Below are 24036 nucleotides of genomic sequence, written 5' to 3'. Positions count from 1 at the left end.
TCTTTTCAGTCTTTCTGAGGCGGAATAGGTTTTGTCGTGCCCTCTTCACGACTGTCTTGGTGTGCTTGGACCATGTTAGTTTGTTGGTGATGTGGACACCAAGGAACTTGAAGCTCTCAACCTGCGCTATTGTTATTTTACTGCTGCTCTTTAATTTCTTGTTACTTTTATCTTATTCTTATCCGCATTTTTTTGAAACTGCATTGTTGGTTAGGGGCTTGTAAGTAAGCGTTTCACTGTAGGTCTACACCGGTTGTATTCGGCGCATGTGACTAATAAAATGTTTTTTAATTTGAGGCCATACAGTAACACATGCATGAAGGCAGCACCCAAAACATTTAAGATCCTGCCCCACAAAATAACCCTATTTCCTACCAACTCGTTCTATAGTAAGCATGACAGCTAAGAGTTTGACTGGAGAACTCCATACCACATGGCAAGGTTTGCCCACTGAGGTCCAGCAACCAGTCATGAGTTGATAGAATGAAGTGGAATTAACCAGTCATGTGTATAATCATCAGTCTTGATCATATGGAATAATGGATACAACAAGGAATGGTGGCTATATCCATAAATTATACATGTCCACATAATCTTCTGAAGTTACTAGCTAACGTTAATCTTGCATTCACAAACAAACAACCCCCTTTCTGTAAATATTAGATTGCTAGCTAAACCAAGGACTTGTTCTGTTTATAGGCGAATTGCTCTGGAAGCCAATACCGCAAAATACGCCATCTAAATATGAATCGATTCTCAATTGATTCTCGATTCTCAAACGTGAATCGATTCTAATATCTCTACTTTAATATCACATCAAAATAATTGTACAAACTTAAAATATACACTTAATGTTCACTGTTTTAATCGATTTTAACACTGTTGCAGCCGACAGTATTTTCCAACGACAACCCGTTTCCTTCTTCAGTTTACACACAAGTGTTGGGAGATGCAGGTAACGTTAGTCCACTAGGTCTCCCGTGAACAAGCGCTGTAACATGGACATATGGCTGTGTGGGAACCATAAACCTGTGTGTGTCAATTTAATCTGTTGTTTATTGAAAATTATTTATCGCTGATATGAAAGTTAAGGTCCTTATGCTTCAAAAACGGTACCGCAAGTGATGCATGTTAATAATATCCGACCGAGCGTCGGGGCTCTTAAAACACTCCCCATAGAAGACGCTTTCGCGTCGTCCAATGACTTATGTGTAACGTTAATATAAATGAGTAACGTTATTGATCAAAGGCCTGCTAGTTACATTACCGACATCAACAATTAGTCATGTTCTAAACCACCTGCCCGTCGACAATCTTTATGGAGACGAATCAAATTGCTAATGTTGATAATTGGATATGGAGAAGGGCGAGCCGGTCAAGGATCGATTCAGACAAGGTGATAAATTGTATGACAAGCGACAGTTTAATTATGAGTAAAGATATCTGGTACAAGCGTATACGGTCTCGTTCCTTCGGCTCATAGAGAACCTCCAGAAAAAGCCCAGATAACAGAATGCATAGACATTTTATACAACACAGAAAGTAGGTTGAGTCTGGAAGTTCTGGTCCTTTGGTTGGTTCTGGACAGGTTGTTGTCTTCTCAGATTGGTCCTGATGAGCTGGGCGTCATCCTTCTGAGTCTTATAGCAAAAGTTCTTTGTTATCAAATGTTCAGCTAAGCAGGAGATTTTGTGTGTGCGTAGTCAGCCCTCCGTCCTTGAGTATGTGTGTGTGTGTCTGCACCCTTTTCTTATCAGTGTTTAGGAATGTTCTGTGTCAGCCATCTGTCTCTGGGTGTGTGAGAAACCCTGCTTAGAAAGAAGTTAGTTATAACAATGTAATAGCAATATGCTTGTGTTATTTTAAATGGTATTTATTACACTAACCAAAGGTAGCTACTGTAGCTAGCTAACCAGGAAAAAAATGTTCTGCACCTGTAAGACTTGATTGTAAAAAAAAATCATGAAAACATAAATTCGTTTTTTTTGTATTCATTTAATGTCAGCAGTATGGTTAGGTTTAAAATCAATTTTAATTCGATTAATTGTAGAAATAAACGGAGTTAAGCATAGTTATGAGTGTAGGTGTAGTCTAATCCGGTGGTTTGTGGTAACTAGTAACAAACGCGAGAAGTCTCCTGTCGCACATGTTACAGACCCGACAAGTGGATTTCAGAACACTCGCCATCTCATCAGGATGGTAAACCAGACATTAAAACCAGGGGTAAACCAATAAATTACACAGCAGCAATTGGTCGTTAGGGAATTATTGTGCATTAACAGAGAGGTTTATAAACACAAAACAAAAACAAAAGTAAGCAGTAAACAAATACACAATATATATTGTGTGTATAAAAGATCTGCCTACTCAATGTCTTCTTGGGTAGAGGAAAATAGAATGAACTAAATCATGTATTTGTTGAAAATATTTGACAAAGAAATTTGTGGACAGTTTAGCAGAGTGAGTTGCCTCTGCATTATTCATACATAATTGCTGATGCAGGCATCTGTGATGATGAATGTTCTCACATTGGCTTGTCTGTGCAGTCTGCACACTCCTCCAACAGTAGGAGCACTTGCATAGAACTGGGCACCTTTCTTCAGCTCCTGTACAAGCTACCTACCACAACCCATATAGTCTATGACCAAGATCATCTTCTGAAGCCAACCCATGTTGTGATTCATCTTCAGCGGTAAGAAAATTACAACATTATATAGCAAATAATTACAAGTCTAATATACCATCATTTACTCAATCTTTAACTAAAATCAAAATTGTACGCACTATTCAATGAATGCAATAATTTACCATTTCCTAAAGAGTAATTCCTTTTCATTCTCATCAAAATAAGACACCTATAAGAGAATGGTTAGGATTTTTCTCAATTGGCCAAGGAGTTACAACTTGAAACCTGATAGGGGTGGTATCATTTTACCAGCCTGTCGCATAGCTATGCTGGTTGTCCTTGTAGGTAGACTAAAGTGCAGGATTGTATTGTGAATAATCAGAGCTGTGATCTACTGTAAAGTTCTACTAATCCAACAAATTCACAACTACCTTATACACACAAATGTAAGGGATGAATAAGAATATGTACATATAAATATATGGATGAGCGATGGCCGTGCGGCATAGGCAAGATGCAGTAGATGGTATAGAAAAGTGTATACATATGAGATGAGTAATGTAGGATATGTAAACATTATTAAAGTGGCATTATTTAAGGGGACTAGTGATACCTTTATTAAGTCCATTTATTAAAGTGACCAGAGATTTGAGTTTGTATGTTGACAGAAACCTCTCTGTTAGTGGTGGCTGTTTAACAGTCTGATGGCCTTGAGATAGAAGCTGTTTTTCAGTCTCTCGGTCCCAGCTTTGATGCACCTGTACTGCCCTCGCCTTCTGGATGATAGCCGGGTGAACAGGAAGTGGCTCGGGTCGTTGTTGTCCTTGATGATCTTTTTGGCCATCCTGTGACATCAGGTGCTGTAGGTGTCACAGAGGGCAGCTAGTTTGCCCCCTGTGATGCGTTGTGCAGACTGCACTACCCTCTGGAGAGCCTTGCAGTTGAGGGCGGTGCATTTACCGTACACGGCGGTGATGACAGGATGCTCTCGATTGTGCATCATTTACAGATGACAAATGATTGCCAGACAAATAGAAAGCTTTGAAATTCACTGGAGTTAAAAAATATCTGTTCTCCTAATGAAGAGCCCTAGTATATAAGTAATAACAATGTAATGAACATAGGATGAGGAAAATACATGAAAGCACTGAAACAGACACATACTGTAATATTGCACATTAACAAATTGTGTCCCTTCTCAGCGCTGTCCTATGTGGCTGACAGCATTGCTTCCTGCTGCTGCCCCTCAGGAAAGATCAAATCAGCTACAGGATGACAATACCAGCTCAGGGGTAAGTGTTTTGACCTGCCAAAATGTGTATGTCTAGTTCTCCTGTCGAATCTATGGGTGTGTGTAGGTACAGTAGCTGAGTAAAGCATGTTCAACTTCTACCTGTTTTTCTATTTTGCAGGGGAGGATGTGTGGACAGTCTTCAACGAGGCACCATCCAGTGAAAACCCTCCAGCCAATAAGATTCTCTCTTAGATGGCTATTTTAGAGAGGGACTAGGGGTAGGGTTTTAGTACTTTGGAAATGCATCCTTCCTTTAAGATTTCACTGATTAGTACAGAATTAGATAGTTCTGCATATGGCTAGCCGGTACTTTTCCTCTGTGCTTGTGATAATGATGACTTGTCTGTAAACTCCTTCTTTGGGAGGTGGATATATCTGACAACACCCAAGTACAGAAGGTAACCAGCAGAGTCGAGTGTGGCTGAACTGCAACCTATTTTGCTTTCATTATGTTTAGTCAAATCTATGACAAACATATTGAACAAAGTTATATGTAATTAAGAAAATGTTACTTGATGGAGCACATTTCAGACTTGGTTGTAGCTTTATTGCTGTTATCTAACAAATCTCTATTTTCTGGGACAGGACCATTTACCCTGGTAAAAAAGAGCTTTACAGGTTTCTTAACCCAACCTTACAACCACTGCTAAATGTCAGCGCTAAAGCCAGAGCTATTACAGACATCACAGAACTATAAAAAGTCAAGGCCTATAATCATGATACTCTATTTAGAAAACTATAGAATAGTAAATAATGTCCATAAACCAAAAACACAATCAACATATTTTATATTACCATTCTTTCATCTAACATTAGACAAACCCTTCAAAGCGAATTTGATACGCTTTACAAAAGTGTCTACTAGATCCAAGACTCCCATCTTTGATGAGAATTAGTGGTTGCTGCACACAAAGAAAAAAAATAATATGACGTAACAATGTTCTGTATAAAAATAAACTGTAAATTAATGTATGAAGATAGATTGCCTGTTCTCACATGTCAGTTTGGTTTGAATAGACACCATTTGTCAGTGTAGGTCAGCCTTGCACAGCTGGGTAAAAAGGAGTTTGTTACATGATCCATCTTTATGTCCATCCTTCTGTCTGTTACTCTTTCAGCCAGGTGAGCAGTTGAGGTGTGTAGTAGGTGATGATGATGTCAGCACCTAGAGCAGAGGGAAGAATATAGAACTAGAGCAGTAGAACTCACTCTCTCGATAGAGAACAAAGCACTGTTCCTCCAGACCCAAAGTCTCCCATCCCCTCTCACCTGCCCTGCGGAAGGCAGTCATAGACTCCAGTACAGCGGTGCGCAGGTCAAAAGCTCCAGCCTGGGCCCCATGCCACAGCATGGCAAACTCCCCTGACACGTTATACACTGCCAGTGGGTGAGTGGGGTGCTGGAAGAGACCAGGGAAGGATGGTAAGAAAGCGATGGAGCAGATGAAACTATTGTGAAAGATAGTGAAAACATGTAAACTCAGCAAAAAAAGAAACGTACTCTCACTGTCAACTGCGTTTATTTTCAGCAAACTTAACATGTGTAAATATTTGTATGAACATAACAAGATTCAACAACTGAGACATAAACTGAACAAGTTCCACAGACATGTGACTAACAGAAATGGAATAATGTGTCCCTCCACAAAAGCGGGGGTCAAAATCAAAAGTAACAGTCTGTATCTGGTGTGGCCACCAGCTGCATTAAGTACTGCAGTGCATCTCCTCCTCATGGATTGCACCAGATTTGCCAGTTCTTGCTGTGAGATGTTACCCCACTCTTCCACCAAGGCACCTACTTGCAAGTTCCCGGACATTTCTGGGGGGAATGGCCCTAGCCCTCACCTTCCAATCCAACAGGTCCCAGACGTGCTCAATGGGATTGAGATCCGAGCTCTTCACTGGCCATGGCAGAACACTGACATTCCTGTCTTGCACGAAATCACGCACAGAACAAGCAGTATGGCTGGTGGCATTGTCATGCTGGAGGGTCATGTCAGGATGAGCCTGCAGGAAGGGTACCACATGAGGGAGGAGGATGTTTTCCATGTAACGCACAGCGTTGAGATTGCCTGCAATGACAACAAGCTCAGTCCAATGATGCTGTGACACACCGCCCCAGACCATGACGGACCCTCCACCTCCAAATTGATCCCGCTCCAGAGTACAGGCCTCGGTGTAACACTTATTTCTTTGATGATAAATGCGAATCCGACCATCACCCCTGGTGAGCCAAAACCGCAACTCGTCAGTGAAGAGCACTTTTTGCCAGTCCTGTCTGGTCCAGCGACAGTGGGTTTGTGCCCATAGGTGACGTTTTTGCCAGTGATGTCTAGTGAGGACCTGCCTTACAACAGAACTACAAGCCCTCAGTCCAGCCTCTCTCAGCCTATTGCGGACAGTCTGAGCACTGATGGAGGGATTGTGCATTCCTGGTGTAACTCAGGCAGTTGTTGTTGCCATCCTGTGCCTGCCCCGCAGTTGTGATGTTCGGCTGTACCAATCCTGTGCAGGTGTTGTTACACGTGGTCTGCCACTGCGAGGACGATGTCCGTCCTGTCTCCCTGTAGCGCTGTCTTAGTCATCTCACAGTACGGACATTGCAATTTATTGCCCTGGCCACATCTGCAGTCCTCATGCCTCCTTGCAGCATGCCTAAGGCAAGTTCACGCAGATGAGCAGGGACCCTAAGCATCTTTCTTTTGGTGTTTTTCAGAGTCAGTAGAAAGGCCTCTTTAGTGTCCTAAGTTTTCATAACTGTGACCTTAATTGCCTACCGTCTGTAAGCTGTTAGTGTCTTAATGACCGTTCCACAGGTGCATGTTCATTAACTGTTTATGGTTCATTGAACAAGCACGGGAAACAATGTTTAAACCCTTTACAATGGAGATCTGTGAAGTTATTTGGATTTTTACGAATTATCTTTGAAAGACAGGGTCCTGAAAAAGGGACATTTCTTTTCTTGCTGAGTTCATGTTGTCAGAAGAGAAGCTAAAGAGGCACATTTTGTAGTCTTCATAGATAACTGATGAAAAGCTTGTTTGTGTACCCTTGGGTGTGAATTTAGTGTGGTGTGGTTATTTAGCTCAAACTATCAACACCACACCCAGAGCCTGAAACACTGTTACCAGACAGAAAGGGGTTAATGAGGGAGAACATACTGACCTTGTCTTTGACCTCCCTCACTATGTCCAGATAGGGCAGTCCTGGCTTCACCATCAGCATATCTGCTCCCTCCTTGACATCTCTGTCCTGAGATAAAACCATAAACAAAAACTCAACCAGCTGGGTAAACGGAAGATCTCTGACACAAACACGATATCCCCCTAATACACATGGACACACTTCAGACACTTTCTTACCACAGCTCGTAGTGCCAGGCCCCTTGCACCGGAGGGCAGCTGATAACAGCGCCTATCTCCAAATGCTGGCTTGGACTGTGCTGCATCTCTACACACACATAATAAGAGATCTTAGAACATCTTGTCAAATGGTAACGCGTAAGTAATGCCTTTTCTGCCCATCTTAAGTTTTACAATCAATTGTTACCTGAAGGGACCATAGTAACAGGAAGCAAACTTGGCACTGTAACTCAGCACTGACACCTGAGGAGGAGGAAATGCATGTATTTTCTTGGACATTTTCATTCAGGAAATTCTGCCTTTTAGCAAATGGCTTCCTTACTGAGGATTTCCTTACAGTGAGTATTCCTTTCCTTATTGAGTCCATATGAATATGCGTTCTATTTTTATGTACAAACTAGTGCTCCCATCTGTTACCTTGTTGCCCATGTCATTGGACATCAGTGAATGTTTGATAGCTCCCACTCGCCCATCCATCATATCAGAGGGTGCAATGATGTGACAGCCTATACGAGACGAACAAGAGATCTTAAACTATTGACATGGGTATAAGCCCCCATAAACAATATCAACATTGGTATTGATAAACACTATTTTTTAGAAGTGAGAGTGGAAAACAGAGGGGTGAGGAGTGACCAAACTCACCAGCGCGGGCATAGGCCAATGCCACTTCTGCCAAACGTTGGCAACTGGCACCATTGTCCAGAGTGCCATCCTCCCGCAAGATTCCTGAGGGAGAATCAGAGGGCAGTCTTATAACAATGTACTGTCAATCAAAATAAATTATATTTACATTAGTTTTAGACAAATGGAATGTGATAGAGAGTGACTGACCACAGTGTCCATGTGAGGTGTAGGGACAGAGGCAGACGTCACAGGCCATCAGCAGGTCAGGGAAAAGAGACTTTATCTTCTTCACAGCCAACACAGCCGGAGTATTGTCTGTGTCTGCACTCGAACCTCTCTCATCCTGAGAGGATGACAAGGTGTGCAAGAAAGCTGGCGTCAGCCTTTTAAATACATACCAAGTGCATACAGATATAGGATCTTAAATTGAGCCAGTTTGCTACAGCAGGGAAATAATTCTGCAGCAACAAGAAATGTGAATTATTATGTGGATTATAATTAATTTACATTTATTTTAGGGGTTGATACATTTTACATTAGGGCAAATCAAGTCTGAAATGTTAAAGTGGAAATTACTAACTTAAGAATACTTTTTTTTTTCAATTTAAAGTTTTATTAAGTTTTCAATCAACCAACCAAACACATTCCACATTCACAGATCTGACAGACTAAAAAAAAAAAAAAAAAAAATTGTATATATATATATATATACACACACACACACACACACACACACACACACACACACACATACATACATACATACATACATACATACATACATACATACATACATACATACATACATACATACATACATACATACATACATACATACATACATACATACATATATATATATATATATATATATATACATACATACATACACACAAATAATAATTATATGTATTATAACAATAATAATTATAACAAAATTTAAAATATAGAACGTGAAGCAGCACTATCAAGGTTCTTATTAGCTATTTCCAGCCTTAGCTGAGATGACGAGCCAATAATTAGTTTTTTAGATTTTACAGCACCTTACACAACACGCATCTGCTCATCTCCCTGATCCCCCCCATTCACTCTGTCCAATTTGAAATATAGTTGAGTAGTGGAGACCAGAGTCTATCAAACTTGGGCTGTCTCTTGTGGAGGTCATAACTGAGCTTTTGAAGAGGGAGAAAGTCAACAATCTGGTCAATCCACATTTTAAATGTAGGAGAGGTATTAGAGGCCCACAATAGAAGAATACATTTCTTAGCAAAGTATGTAATGGTCATGAGCAAATTTTCTCTGTCAGGATCAAGAACAAAGTCCTGCTGGGCATTAAGAAGATAGAGACACGGGGTCATATCAAACTGTACATCTAGTATTTTCTGTGCAGCAGTATGTATAGATTGCCAAAATCTGGCAATCTCTCTACAGCTCCAAAATACATGCATATAGGTTCCACTTTCAGAGGTACATCTTTTACAGTTAGGAGAAATGTCTGTTTTCATTTTATGGAGTCTCAAGGGAGTGTAATAAAATTTGTACAAAAATTTGTAATTAGATTCTTTCATTTTTACATTAGTAGAGGAGCAGTATACCCTGTCGCAAACCTCCGCCCATAACTCATCACTGATAGTCAGACCAAGGTCCTTTTCCCAGATTATTTTCAAAGGAGTAAAGGAGGCTTTCTCAGAAAGGATTCTATAGATATAGGATATTTTGCCTTTAATGGACTGTGCTGTGACAAGAAGGGTTTCAACTTCATTCAACTGAGTTCTAAACCTCCTCTTGGAAGTAAATGAGATGAAATGTCTAATTTGAAGATATTTTTAAAAAAATGGGATCTTGGCACATTGAATTCACTGCAGAGCTCTTGAAAGGATTTCAGTGTAGTGGTCTTCTGATGAAATAGGTCTGAAAAGGTCCTGACTCCTAGAGTATGCCAAAGATTAAAGTTGGCATCCCTCAGGGCTTTTGGCAAGTCTGGGTGTCCTACTATAGGCGAGTGAGAACATATCTGGGAGGAGATGCCCAGGTATTTCTTACAGTCCCTCCACGCTAGTAGGGTGCTGTAAATCACAAATGTTTTGGCTATGTTGCCCACTTCACAAAAGTTATTAATGAATATAGTTGAGCTTAGTGGCAATGAACCACAGGATTGGGCTTCTATCTGGTTCCACGTTGACTCTTGTCTGTTTGTGATCCATGTTAGCATGTTGCGGATTTGGGCAGACCAGTAGTACAATTGAAGGGAGGGAAGGGCAAGACCACCCTTAGATTCAGGTTTCAATAGAGTGGAGAGCTTGATCCTAGGTTTTTTATTGCCCCATATAAATTTGGTGATGTTTTGGTTAATTGTTTTGAAAAAGGAAGCTGGGAGATAGCATGGGAGCATCTGAAATAAATAGTTCAGTCTAGGGAGGATGTTCATACGGATTACATTAATTCTTCCTACTTAGCTAATTGGGAGGGAGATCCAGGTTTGGAGGTTGTTCTTGATTTGATCCAGGAGTGGAAGATAATTCTCTTTGAAAAGCCTATTCAGATCTGGTGTTATGAATATCCCAAGGTATTGAAACCCCTGTGTCTTCCATTGGAATGGGCATAGTGTCTTCATAGAACTGGTGAGTGTAATATTGAGAGGGCAGACAGTGGATTTGTTAAAATTAATCTTATAACCTGAAAACGTGCCATACTGAGCAATTGTGTCTAAAATGGGAGGAAGGGATTTCTCAGGGTTGGATAAGTAGAGCAAGACATCATCCGCGTAAAGCGAAATCTTGTGCTGCAGGCCGCCTGCAGGAACACCCATAATACTTGGATTGCTCCTTATCAACTCTGCCAGAGGCTCCGCCCCCAACAAGTAGAGCAGGGGGGGACAGCGAGAACCCTTGTCTTGTGATTGATTGATTATTATTTGACCATGCTTGTCACTTATGAACATTTTGAACATCTTGGCATGGTTCTGTTATAATCTCCACCCGGCACAGCCAGAAGAGGACTGGCCACCCCTCATAGCCTGGTTCCTTTCTATGTTTCTTCCTAGGTTTTGGCTTTTCTAGGGAGTTTTTCCTAGCCACCGTGCTTCTACACCTGCATTGCTTGCTGTTTGGGGTTTTAGGCAGGGTTTCGGTACAGCACTTCGAGATATTAGCTGATGTACGAAGGGCTATATAAAATAAACTTGATTTGATTTGACAGTGATCTCCAGCCTTGTCCTCGTCAACACTCACACCTGTGTTAACGATTGAATCACTGACATGATGTCAGGTGGTCCTTTTGTGGCAGAGCTGAAATGCAGTGGAAAAGTTTTTGGGGAATTCAGTTAATTTGCATGGCAAAGAGGGACTTTGCAATTAATTGCAATTAATCTGATCACTCTTCATAACATTCTGGAGTATATGCAAATTGCCATCCTACAAACTGTGGCAGCAGACTTAGTGAAAATGTATATTTGTGTCATTGTCACAACTTTTGGCCACGACTGTAGGTAGGACTATACATATTCTAAGCAGGGTTCATAAAGACATTGGCAAGCAAAATTCAAGGACTTTTAGGGACTTTTCAAGCACGTCATTGTAATTTTTACCTCAATGTTATACAATTGTATAATTTATATAAATTGTACATGTAGGGCTTAATATAGAACCCCCCCCCCAAAAAGAAATGCAGGTGTAACATGGAAAACAAAATGTATTTGTCATGTTATTTCATTACCTGATCATATTGTGAATAAGACCACTAGGCAGTCGTTTGTCATTATATCCAGAATATCCTACACAATTGCGCACAGTAAACTCTGTCCAATCTGTGGCACAAAAACATAAACTCATTATCTTAATGCCTTCTCTGTTAAACCTAACGAGACCCTGCTGTTAATCAAGCAGACAACAGCAGATGATCAATATCAATTCCCTAGGGATATTAGATCCAACGTGGATCCAGGCACAACTGTCTTCACCAATGTGAGGAATGAGACACCAAAATATTCAGGACATTCCTTGTGAACACCTTTTTTCCAGCACTCGGGCTGTTGTTGCATCCATGCACTATCACAACAGCTGTTCATCACTTGACCGTCATTCTGACAATTCCTTCCTGGATCAGATGACGTGTGAAAATTACACTGGTGTATCATCAACTGGACAAAAATGCGCATCCAATAAGTATTATGCAAAATTATTGAAGAACTCATTTCATGACAGTATTGACATAAGTTTTAAGTATCAAGGTAAGGTGAACCTTTTGGTTAGAAGCATTCGATTTTGCAATTGCGTACATAATTGATTTGATTTTCACCCCGTAACATAAGGAGAAACTAAATGTTACGTAGTTATACTGCATTTCTGAGTTACAAAAAACTGTCCAACAATTAGATCCAGGATTCTAAAGGGTTCAAGTTCAATGTCTAATTTAACTGATTCATGTATAATATGATATAACAACAATTTACACTGCCATACATGCAAGGAAAGAAAAGTTGTTTTATGTCACACGATTTTAGACAAATCCATCAAACCATCAACAATGATAAAAGGTTAAGCATAGGTTTTAAATCAACTTGTGAATCGTATTTAATATAGATAGCCACAATCCCCCCATATCTTAATGTAATGACATGGGGGGGGAAATGCTGATTATTATCAATGACTTATCAACAAGTTGTCCAGTGTAGGAAATCCTCACTGGTACCCGAGTTCATAGAAATACCTATATATACACACTAAACAAAAATATAAATGCAACAATTTTACTGAGTTACAGTTCATATAAAGGAAATCAGTCAATTAAAAAAAATTCATTAGGCCCTAATCTATGGATTTCACATGACCGGGCAGGGGCGCAGCCATGAGTTGGCTTGGGAGGACATAGGCCCACCCACTTGGAAACCAGGCTCACCCAATGGGGAGCCAGACGATACCACAGGTGAAAAAGCCGGATGTGGAGGTCCTGGGCTGGTGTGGTTACACATGGTCTGCGGTTGTGAGGCTGGTTGGAAGTACTCACAAATTCTCTCCAATGACGGAGGCGGCTTATGGTAGAGAAACTAATATTCAATTCTCTGGTAACACCTCTGGTGGACGTTTCTGCAGTCGGCATGACAATTGCATGCTCCCTCAAAACTTGAGACATCTGTGTCATTGTGTTGTGTGACAAAACTGCACATTTTTAGAGTGGCCTTTTATTGTCCCCAGCACAAGGTGCACCTATATAATGATCATGCTGTTTAAACAGCTTCTTGATATTACAGCACCTGTGATGTGGATTGACTATCTCAGCAAATGAGAAATGCTCACTAACAGGGATGTAAACAAATTTGTGCACACAATTGGAGAGACAATTTGTCTGTATGGAAAATTTCAGGGATCTTTTATTTCAGCTCATGAAACATGGGACCAACACTTTACATGTTGCGTTTATATTTTTGTTCAGTATAGTTTACTGGTACCTTAGCTATTTTTGCGGGCACTCCAAAAATCAGCACACACTTCAAGCCCTTCTCCACAAGGGGACGTAGCATGCCCTCAAGTTTATTCACTCCATATCTGAGAGGAGAAAAAAATTGATTGATGGAGACACAGGGAATGGACAAAAAACAAAGTGCTATTTCAATGCAACTTTGAGGCAAGCAATTACATAGTGGCACTTCATTAGCAATGCATTGTGATGTATTCTCCATAGCCTAAAATCATGTTTACCTTGGGCAACAAACCAAATCAGTCTCAGTAAGTTAGATAACTACCGAAGTTAGATAACTACCGGAGTGCCAAGTCTAAGACAAAAAGGCTTCTCAACAGATTTACCCCCAAGCCATAAGACTCCTGAACAGGTAATCAAATGGCTACCCGGACTATTTGCATTGTGTGACCCCCCAACCCCTCTTTTACACTGCTGCTACTCTCTGTTTGTCATATATGCATAGTCACTTTAACTATACATTCATGTTCATACTACCTCAAATTGGGCCGACCAACCAGTGCTCCCGCACATTGGCTAACCGGGATATCTGCATTGTGTCCCGCCACCCATCATCATATACGCATAGTCACTTTAACCATATCTACATGTACATACTACCTCAATCAGCCTGACTAACCGGTGTCTGTATGTAGCTTCACTACTTTTATAGCCTCGCTACTGTATATAGACTGTCTTTTTACTGTTGTTTTATTTCTTTACTTACCTATTGTTCACCTAATACCTTTTTTTGACTATTGGTTAGAGCCTGTAAGTAAGCATTTCACTGTTGTATTCGGCGCACGTGACAAATAAACTTTGATTTGAACTATAGACACAGTATTTTCAACTCTGACACATAATAGTACCAAGGCTTAGGGCTCAGTATTGGTTTACAGCCTACTTTATTGTAACCAAATGGTGCACGATAAGGGAGGGTTGTGAGGGACAAAAAGGTAATGGATCTCTTCTTATCTTGGCCCAGTTGTTGGCTCTGGATCCACCCTGCCTCACAGTATTTATCTGGAGGTCACAGCCTTGCTCTCAATGGTCCCATCTTCCACTCATTCTCACTCAATCAGATAGCCATAATTCTCATTTAAAGTATTTTTGTTTCAAAGTCATATGTTTTAAAATATGATTACAATACATGATACATTAATAGCACATTGGGGGTATTCAACTACTGTACCCAGCATAGATGAGCAATTATCATAGATGAGATTATAAACCAAATGAACAGGTAATCTGGAGTCATTACCTGGCCTGGCCAGGTAGACTATTGATGGGCTCCACAGCATCAGGACTGTCACTGTTGGAGAAAAGAACCAGAAAGCTGCCATGTCACAAAAACACATAGCCACCCAAATATATACAGTACCAGTCAAAAGTTTAGACACACCTCACTCAAGGGTTTTTCTGTAATTTGACTATTTTCTACATTGTAGAATAATAGTGAAGACATCAAAACTATGAACACACATGGAATCATATAGTAACCAAAAAAGAGTTAAACAAACCAAAATATATTTTATATTTGAGATTCTTCAAAGTAGCCACCCTTTGCCTTGATGACTGCTTTGCACACTCTTGGCATTCTCTCAACCAGCTTCATGAGGAATGCTTTTCCAGCAGTCTTGAAGGAGTGCCCACATATACTCATTTTTAAAAACTTATTCGAACATATGTGTTATTTCATAGTTTTGATGTCTTCACTATTATTCTACAATGTGGAAAATTGTACAAATAAAGAAAGCCTTGAATGAGTTGGTGTGTCCAAACTTCTCACTGGTACTGTACAGTTTACCTTACTTTGACATTTGTATCACAACATCAAGACATCCTAGTGTCTATGTGGTAGAGGAGAGACATTACGTGATGAAGATGGGGTAGATGAGGTTCTCAGGTCTCAAGTCTGAGGCACAGGTCTGCCAGTATCTGAGTGTTGGGTGGAAATAGCCACTGTGGAGGAGAGACTCGACCGGTTGCATCTTTGCCCTGAAAGAGAGGAAGAGAGAGGTGTTTGACAATGGCACATATATTCACGCCCACATTTCTGAGACGCATTGAAATGAGAGAATGGTTTACACATTCACCCACATTAACTGACCAAGCATGCGTGAAACCCGACTTAAACGAAACAATTGGATGACCCTGAGTGACAGCAGTGATAATGCTGGTTTTCACACAACTTGAGCAAGAGTAATTGTTCACATTTATGAAAGCACATCCCAGATCTGTTTAATTATATAATTTAAAGATTATTATCATGAAAAGGTCTACATCTATATTAAAATGGCTGATTTTATTCAAATAACCAGGTAATTATATTCGAATCAAATGGGTGGAGAGAGTTCGTGGATAATTCCTATTTTCTTTGGAACTATCCATAAGCACGCGGACCAGAGAAGCAAAATCCATGCTTTGACACCAGACATCACAAGTTCACAGTTGGAGACGAGTAACCTTAAAGCGATACCTGACAAAAAAAAGCGCGTTTGATAAAATAAAAATACAACGTTAGGTAAATGACTGATTTAGCAAGCAAGCTTACAATATTGTGTTTTATGACATACAACACCTACTATTAATAATGATTAAGCTAAATCTGTTATTAAACAATAGGTTTAAAACAATTAAATGTAATGACAGAAAGCTAACTTCAACTTATTCGATCAAGAATCATGTGCTCCATACACCAAACGACTATAGCAAGCACACTTGCAACTCCTCCTGCTCATATTCCGTAGATGTATAACTTGTTCACCTTGCAACATTCAAAACGTAATTTATCAGCATAAACTAACAGTTTCTAACATATAACAAGGTTCATGTTCGTGGTCTTACCTTGTACAGTACGTCCTTGCTCCTTGGCTTTCGCTTGCACTAGTCTCACGTACTAACCGGCCACCGTAAATTCCGTGAACATACAAGTTCTCGCGATTGTACACTATCTCAGTGAAGGAAGGAAAACATTACGAAAATATCGGAACTCAATGAATTAAGGTAAAACCACAAACTGTTGTTAAAACCTTGTAATATCATACAATAACCCCCATCAGTTGACACATGAAAAGAAGGAGAAATAGCTGCATGTGGTGATTGTAGCTAGCTAGTATGAGATGAAGGGCTTCGCTACGAGATAACGTTACTGTAGATAGCGAGCTAGCTCATTGTGCTAGCACTGTCTGACTGCAGCTCAGCTAACGTTTGTTAGCTAACTATCCGAATAATCTGACAATACAACATTTGATCGGTTAACTACTAGACAGCTATTTCGTTATTCGTTTGCGATTTCAACTCTCATCACTATCCTCGAACCATTGTATTTCTGAACAACACATCAGTTTCGTCTAGACTAACATTACAGATTGAAATTGTAACAATGTTTGCAACTTTTGATACGTTTGTTTCAATCGACTTCACGCTTGTTACAATGTAATTTGGTAAAATGGAACTGAAAAAATGAAGTAAACAGTTATTGTCACTTTGATGTTCAGTGTATGGCCATTTCAATAAATGTAAGTTACATTTTGTTGTCATGCTCTGAATAAAATATCTCTGTTTCTAAATAAAGGCAGAACACCTTGATTCTTTGAAGACATCCTCCACATGTGAAGCTCATCACTGGCTCACAGTATTCCGTCCTCTCTGCTCCCCACTGTCTTCAATGATGTAGATGAGCTTTATCGTCTGTGCAGCAGTTCCTCTTCTATTGCCTTCTGTGGATTCCTGCCCAGACGTCCATGTCTCCTTTCCTTCACACGTTACCACCCTGAGTCTGGAACATCACCTATCCTGAGTCGAACCAGTGACTATACCCCAGCTCATCCCTGGTTGAACAGTCCACCTGCGTCTACTTCCTCCACCTTAAGGCAATGCTGTTCTCTCTGCGGGAGCTGGTCCAATGGCTGGGCTTTGCCACTTTTGAGCTCTTCCTCCAACTGGGGGCTCTGCTGGTCTTCAGCGTGCTGGTAGCGCTGCGGGCCGACTTCTTCGACCCTGGGATGAGCTGGTGGCTGGTCTTCATCCCTCTGTTTGCCGCTGATGGCCTCAGCACCTACTTCACAGCCATCGTGTCCATCCGGCTGTACCAGGAGAATGAGAAAAGGCTGGCAGTGCTGAGGCTGCTATGGGTGCTGACGGTGCTCAGCCTCAAGCTGGTGTGTGAGGTGCTACTGTGCCAGAAGCTGGCAGAGCAGGAGCAGGCGCGCGATCTGTGGTTCGGTCTTATTGTCTCGCCGCTCTTCATCCTCCTGCAGCTGCTGATGATTCGCGCCTGCCGCGTCAACTGAGGCCTGGGGCGGTTTTGTTTAGCAACAAAATCGACGCGTGCGCAACTATGGGGCAAAAAAACCCAGACCGGGTTGGCTAAGATCAGGGTTGGGCAAATTTGGTTGTGTATCAGCAGTTTTTCTCATGTTATGTCAGTCATTGACACTCACTCAATTATACCATGTCAGCTAACATTTTTTAGATTGGTAAAATAGTCTTGCCAGCTATTTAAACTTGGTCTAATTACCGACCAGGGGGGCCCCATTGATTTTGTTACTCACTCACTCAGATATCATATTAAAAACAGCAAACATTTCTCTCCCTAAGGTAGAATATCAGGAAATTAGCTGTAAAACTGCATATTATTCTTTCCGCTGTCACGTTTTGCTTGCAAGTTAGGGCCCCCAAAAGGTTAGGGGTGGCTCTTACGGCATGTTGGGGCGGCAGGGTAGCCTAGTGGTTAGAGGGTTGGACTAGTAACCAAAAGGTTGCAAGATCAAATCCCCGAGCTGACCAGGTAAAAATCTGTCGTTCTGCCCCGGTTAACCCACTGCTCCTAGGCCGTCATTGAAAATAAGAATTTGTTCTTAACTGACTTGCCTAGTTAAATAAAATGTGTGTGTATGGATGTAGGTACACAGACCCAGACCTCATGAGTTCAGAATTCTTTGTGACCCCCAAAGTTCGCCATCCCTGGTTTAGATTGTTGACAACATGTAAACTATATTTAGTCTCAATGTTTATTGAAAACATAAATATATTTGCACAATGAGTACTTGCTGTCTCTCAAATACATTGTTGGTTAGCTAGCTAGCGAAAACACCTCTAAACAAGATATGGTATCAATAAAAAGATACAAGCTGCAACGAGCCACCTACGATTACCCGCATGGCAGGTTCTTGTCAATGGTCGAGTTAATTTTGCATGGCCCGGTGCCCCGGGTAGACGGAGGTCTTAAGTGAATTATCCTCCCCACCTTGGGCACCGGGCCATGCGAAACGAAATTCACTATTATTGCTAGATATCATGACAACGCATGCATTCCGGGCTACATCGATGTGCTTGGATCATTTTCGTGACGTTGTGAGCCAACCCGTCTATACAGGTGGGTTGTTTTAATTAACAGACTATTGTCAAATATTCGGTGGACTAATGGCTGGAGATGAGGGTCATGGGTTTCTCCTCCGTTCTGACCTCGTCTGAGGACAGTGTGACAGTGTTTCCATGCGCTTTGTCTGCATGGCTCTCCCATGAACATTGCTGCCTGTGGATAAAATGTATCGTATTTGATCTGTGTTATGGTCCTCTTGTTCAAGCATAGCCTAATTTTATCCTTCAAACTAATTTAATTCCTAACGTGAAATGTGGTGCTGGGGAGGGACAATTGAAGTACTGTCTTTTGATTTTGGTTAGACTGTCGCCAGTTTTTTTTCTTCTCCTTTTCTTATCTGCTCGTTTTTGGTAACCTTGTTGTTGTTTGTATATATGTGTAAATAAACATTTAAGCTGGTAAAGTTGATTATGTAATATTATTTAATCTCATCAGAAATCTATGAAACATTAATCAGCCCTCTTTTGGTCAATTCTGAACGGATTCCATGCCGTTATGTCCCATGTAGACTTAGATCTTTGGTATGTCCACTGTTATCCCGTATGACGACAAAATATGGGCACAAGGTGTCGCTATTTACATTGAAGATGGGCGTGTGACCTTGGACACTGATGGTCGACAATTTGCTCTGCTCCACACACATCTTTAAATACTTTAATATATTAAAACCATTTAATGGTACCTTTTCATGTTTAGGTCAATAATTCAATTGAAATGAAATGCATTATGTTATTATTTAAAAAGAACAATTGAGGAGTCGATACGTGCTTTTATGATAAAATATTTCAATTTATTCACTGAAAGGGTTAAACCGTAGAAGGGGGGCTGAACTGAATTTCCTTGACTGACAGTTCCTCTTTACTTACTCAACAATAGAAAGAGGAGGGATTTCCTTTGATGGGTGGTACTCTGTGAAAATGGGATGTATTCCAAATCGATATCACCAAATGAGGTTGCTTCTTGGGGCGCTGTTCTTAAAACTGAATAATGACGTTATAGATTTACAGGTGCGGAGGGCGGGGCAGGAGTCGCAGACAGAGGAGGAAGAACGTAGAAAGACCGAAAGAGACCGTGGGGATGTAAGTGTGTATGCGATTTTCGGCGCTGCAGGGACAGCGACATACAGCGTTCTTTCCCAGTCGGGTAACACCATCTCCCAAATACATTACATTTCTCCCCACAATGTCTGGTGGAGGAGAAGTCCGTGTTCTCCGCCAGGAGGCTGGGCAGGAGAACCCGACGATGCCGGCCTGGAAACGGGAGATTCTGGAGCGGAGGAAAGCAAAGGGTGGCGGGTCTGGAGCAGGAGCAGCTGAGCCTTGCCCTAGCGCGAGCTCATCGCGGGTTAATGGCGAAGTAACGGGAAACAGCAGCGCCTCCAAAAAAGACAATGAAACCAACGCTGATTCAGTTCGGAACTACACCATCACTGCAGCGAGCCAGCACTTTGCAGGCAAGCGTGACAGTTCCCCCGCCTCCCCAGAGCACTCGCCGGTGAAAACAAACAAAGACCCCTTGACTGCCACCGACCCATATGACTCGGAGAAAACGTTAAGCGATGGCGAGGGACAGGAAAGCCTGGTTCTGCAGGACAGTCTAGGCCCATTGCAGGAGAACCCCTTCATCAAACTGGAGAAGGAGCGAAAGAAACGGCAGGACGGGGAGAACGCCATTCGTCCCGTTCAGCACATACTGGAATTGTATGGCAGTGTACCTGGAATTCGGACTATACGCGCTGAGAATATCATTATCATAGAATCCGATCCGGATTACTTTACGGGGGCCAGTGGAATAAAAAGCGGGTTTTATCTGCAGCAGAATGGGCTAAGCAGTTACAGCTCCCTCAATGACCTCTTGGACAGGACAGCTGGTGGGGTGACCGAGATACGGGCAAAGGAGGTGGTCATTTATGACACCACACTAAGCAGGAGCGAGGAGAACCTGAGCACGCTAGGTCATCCTTGTCACGAGGGCGCATTCGAGACAGGAGAGGGTCAGGGCAGGGTGAGCCGCATGCTGCAGAAATTTGACAGCAACTACAGAAAACTGCAACCCAAGTCTCGCAGCACAGAGAACCTACTGGACTTGGAGACCAGTTCAAGCAGGCCAAGACAACGACCCAAGCCACAGCCAGATCTGGTGCCAAAATACAAATCACACGCCCAGCCTAGCTCACCAGTCCGCACCCTAGGCAACACACAGTCATCTTCTTCAGTCTTGCCCAGCTCCCAGTCTTCCAAACCAAATCTACAGCTCCCTCTTTATGAGCCTGACAGCACCCTGCACTCTGCCGGACCCCCTAAATCAGTGTCTTCCTACCGCCAGCGTTTTGAGGTGAGTGGGGGCCACAGTGTGGTGGTCAACCCCAGAGAGGAGGCAGAGGGGCCCCAGACCAAGCCTTTCCGAGAGAGAGATTGGGATAGCACAGAGGTGCCCCCCAAATCCAAGGTGCCATGCTCTCCGGATACCTGCTGTGCTCGTGCCGAGTCCCCTGCCAGCCCCACCACACCCCTGATGTCTCCCCCCTCTCCAGGGTTCGAGATCCGCCCCTCGCCCCGCCCTGACCTCTCCCAGCTGCCTTCCGGGGACATCCAGGCTCGTGCCCTTGCCAACCTGCGCCTCCAGTCCCGCAACTCCTTCACCGTCTTCCCCAAACGCCACAGAGCAGCCTCTTCCCCGGGCAGCACGGCCCCCTCCAGCCCCATCAAGTTTCCTCCCTCCCAGAGAGTGGCAGAGATGCCCACTCCAGGAGTGCCAATTCCCATCACCCCTCCACCCACCCCAGCAGCCTCCAAGAGGAAAGAGGAGGTGAGGGCACCCAGGCCAACCAAACCAGACCCACCTCCCCCCACCGCCACCTTGCCCCCCTCTCCATCCCCAGCACCCTCCCCAGTTCCCTCTGTCCAGTCGCCACCTCCAGAGGATGCCCCTGCTGACCAGCTACCTGTCACCAACATAGATGACATAGATGTGGACCCCTTGAAGCCCGTTGCCCCCAGTCCCACTCCAGTGATGCATGGGCGGAAGGGGAACACCTTCACTGTGGTGCCTAAACGTAAGTCAGAGCCTCAGCCTGACTCTCCAGAGCCCCAGGAGCCCTCAGGAGGGGCCCAGACCCCCCCCACGCCATCCCAGGCCCCCTACGCACAGCTGGGTTCCCTGCTGAAGAAGCGCTACCCTGCTGTGGAGGAGATCGAGGTCATTGGTGGTTACCAGTCCCTGGGACGCTCCTGCCTCATCAAGACAGGCTCCACTGGCAAGAAGGTGAGACACAATGCCCAACTCGTGGTACTTCACATGCTGTTTGAACATTAATCTAAAGAAGCCTTTTTTACAGTGATAATTTAGCCCTCGTTTTCATTTTCCATTTGTGCTTTGTCATTTAGTATAAATGAACAAAATGTTTTTATGCGACTATGCATATGAGTGGGCCAAGCCCCCAGCATCTGGTCTGGAGCGTGAAGTCATGAGCTCTGCTTGTCGGCTACTGCATAGCAACCTAGTGGTGCCAAAAGCCCTGGTCTGCCCTAGAAAGCCTATGTAAATTACGATTGCCAGAACGTCCCCCAGATAATTTTTTAGACTGCTGTTTTGCGCTCTATTTTTGTTTATTATGGTCAAGTTTGATCCCCACGAATAATTATTTTACATTTCTCTACAAATTTAGATATTTAATTAAATAGTGATCCATTCTGACTACTACATTTGTCTACACACAGTACCATGTGCTCGCGCCCTCATGCTATTGACATTAAGGTTGACTCCCAGGCAAGATGAAAACAACTACATAGACCATGATCCTTTGCTAGTTCCGGCCACTTTCACCATGATCCTTAGTAGGGCTGTCCCCGACAAAATAGAATCTTGGTTGACCAAGAGTCATCTGTTCTTTCGCCCAATCGATTGGTTGAAATTTTAAAACATGTATTTTTCCATATATAGACACATCCTGTGTTTTAATCAAATCCACTATAAGCACTGAGCTTGTCTGATGCTTTAAGCGAGCTGTTTGATTAAATAATTAAGACACAAATGACTAGAGGGAGTCTGACCACAATTGATTTGATTGTGCTGCCTGGCTCAGACTTGCGGCGCTGTGTTAAAAAAAGACAGCGAGTGACTGTATGACTAGCATACTTTGTCTCTCTCTCCTCCCTGCTGCAGCGACCACCACAGAACATCAGTATTTATCATGCTGTCCGTGTTGCTGAAGCTGCAACATAATTACACCCATTTCTGACTGAGAAGTTATGTTACTGAAATCAATAATTTGTTTAGGAAAAGCATTCCCTATTCCCTCAACCTCAGGCTCTCTTTACGTGACACATGTATGCTTCGCATGTACGTGACCAATAGGGCCTGACCTATATCATAATCACATCAATAAATTGGTTATAACAAACTCTGAACACCGTGACACCAAAATGGATGCAGAGGACGCGCACTTCAAATTCAAATACTTCCGCCTTCATGTGCCATTGGGAGTTTTCCATAGAAATAAGTGGATGATGTTGGAGCTATCACTATCAGCTGGTTTTAATGTCTATGGAGTGGACTAGGCTAAGCTTCTAATTTAGGTCTGCTTTTCAGCCCATCTCATTATACCACACCTCTGTAGATTATATTGTTTGTGTGTGTTTGTGTGGCACTTTTATTTTGCAGTGTTTTGGACCACTGTCCTGCAAAAGTATGTTATTTATTTCAATATCACATTTACATAAGTATTCAGACCCTTTACTCAGTACTTTGTTGAAGCACCTTTGGAAGTGATTGCAGCCTCAAGCCTTCTTGGGTATGATGCTACAAGCTTGGCACACCTGTATTTGGGGAGTTTCTCCCATTCTTCTCTGCAGATTCTCTCAAGCTCTGTCAGGTTGGATGGGGAGCGTCGCTGCACAGCTTTTTTCATGTCTCTCCAGAGATGTCCGATTGGGTTCAAGTCTGACTCTGGCTGGGCCACTCAAAGACATTCAGAGACTTGTCCCCTCCTGCATTGTCTTGGCTGTGTGCTTAGGGTCGTTTTCCTGTTTGAAGGTGAACCTTCGCCCCAGTCTGAGGTCCTCAGCGCTCTGGAGCAGGTTTTCATCAATGATCTCTCTGTACTTTGCTCCGTTCATCTCTTCCTCAATCCTGACTAGTCTACCAGTCCCTGCCGCTGAAAAACATCCCCACAGCATGATGCTGCCACCACCATGCTTCACCATAGGTTGGTGCCAGGTTTTCTCCAGACATGATGCTTGGCATTCAGGCTAAAGATTTCAATCTTGCTTTCATCAGACTAGAGAATT

General features: G+C 42.5%; 3 protein-coding genes and 1 long non-coding RNA gene across 4 annotated transcripts in view; 3 read left to right on the top strand and 1 right to left on the bottom strand.

Moving 5' to 3' along the window:
• The first annotated feature begins 1197 nt into the window (after window positions 1-1197).
• On the top strand, window positions 1198-4128 carry LOC129818431 (uncharacterized). The gene is made up of 4 exons (XR_008753943.1): window positions 1198-1396; window positions 2547-2692; window positions 3829-3918; window positions 4039-4128. It is a non-coding gene; the product is annotated as an uncharacterized LOC129818431 (long non-coding RNA).
• On the bottom strand, window positions 3237-16292 carry LOC129818427 (delta-aminolevulinic acid dehydratase-like). Its single transcript, XM_055874283.1, has 12 exons — window positions 16210-16292; window positions 15238-15360; window positions 14624-14674; window positions 13355-13451; window positions 8116-8251; window positions 7927-8010; window positions 7699-7787; window positions 7469-7524; window positions 7282-7369; window positions 7085-7171; window positions 5190-5319; window positions 3237-5085 (listed from the first exon to the last, which is right to left on the bottom strand). Exons 2-12 carry the CDS (start codon window positions 15351-15353, stop codon window positions 5027-5029), a joined length of 993 nt encoding a protein of 330 aa, XP_055730258.1. The 5' UTR covers window positions 15354-15360; window positions 16210-16292; the 3' UTR covers window positions 3237-5026.
• LOC129818428 (transmembrane protein 203-like) lies at window positions 16279-19151 on the top strand. The gene is made up of 2 exons (XM_055874284.1): window positions 16279-16368; window positions 16940-19151. The coding sequence occupies exon 2, from the start codon at window positions 17241-17243 to the stop codon at window positions 17655-17657; it is 417 nt and encodes a 138-aa protein (XP_055730259.1). The 5' UTR covers window positions 16279-16368; window positions 16940-17240; the 3' UTR covers window positions 17658-19151.
• A 515-nt stretch (window positions 19152-19666) lies between these two features.
• Window positions 19667-24036, top strand: part of LOC129818425 (taperin-like) — a 29558-nt gene continuing 25188 nt past the window's right edge. The window contains exon 1 of the mRNA XM_055874281.1: window positions 19667-22012. Within this exon, the coding sequence (XP_055730256.1) occupies window positions 19838-22012 (2175 nt within the window). The 5' untranslated portion in view covers window positions 19667-19837. The remainder of the gene's footprint in view (window positions 22013-24036) is intronic.

This window comes from Salvelinus fontinalis, chromosome 21 (genome assembly GCF_029448725.1).
Source record: "Salvelinus fontinalis isolate EN_2023a chromosome 21, ASM2944872v1, whole genome shotgun sequence".
Lineage (NCBI taxonomy): Eukaryota > Metazoa > Chordata > Actinopteri > Salmoniformes > Salmonidae > Salvelinus > Salvelinus fontinalis.
The sequence above is the reverse complement of the archived record's forward strand: the minus strand, read 5'-3'. Positions and strand labels throughout refer to the sequence as shown.

Coding starts and splice junctions, on each gene's coding strand:
- LOC129818427 (XM_055874283.1), bottom strand. CDS start 15,353: ATGCAACCGGTCGAGTCTCTCCTCCACAGTGGCTATTTCCACCCAACA. Junction 7,370..7,468: donor TGTTACTATGGTCCCTTCAG/GTAACAATTGAT, acceptor ATGTGTGTGTAG/AGATGCAGCACAGTCCAAGC. Junction 5,320..7,084: donor TGAGGGAGGTCAAAGACAAG/GTCAGTATGTTC, acceptor GGTCTCTTCCAG/CACCCCACTCACCCACTGGC.
- LOC129818428 (XM_055874284.1), top strand. CDS start 17,241: ATGCTGTTCTCTCTGCGGGAGCTGGTCCAATGGCTGGGCTTTGCCACT.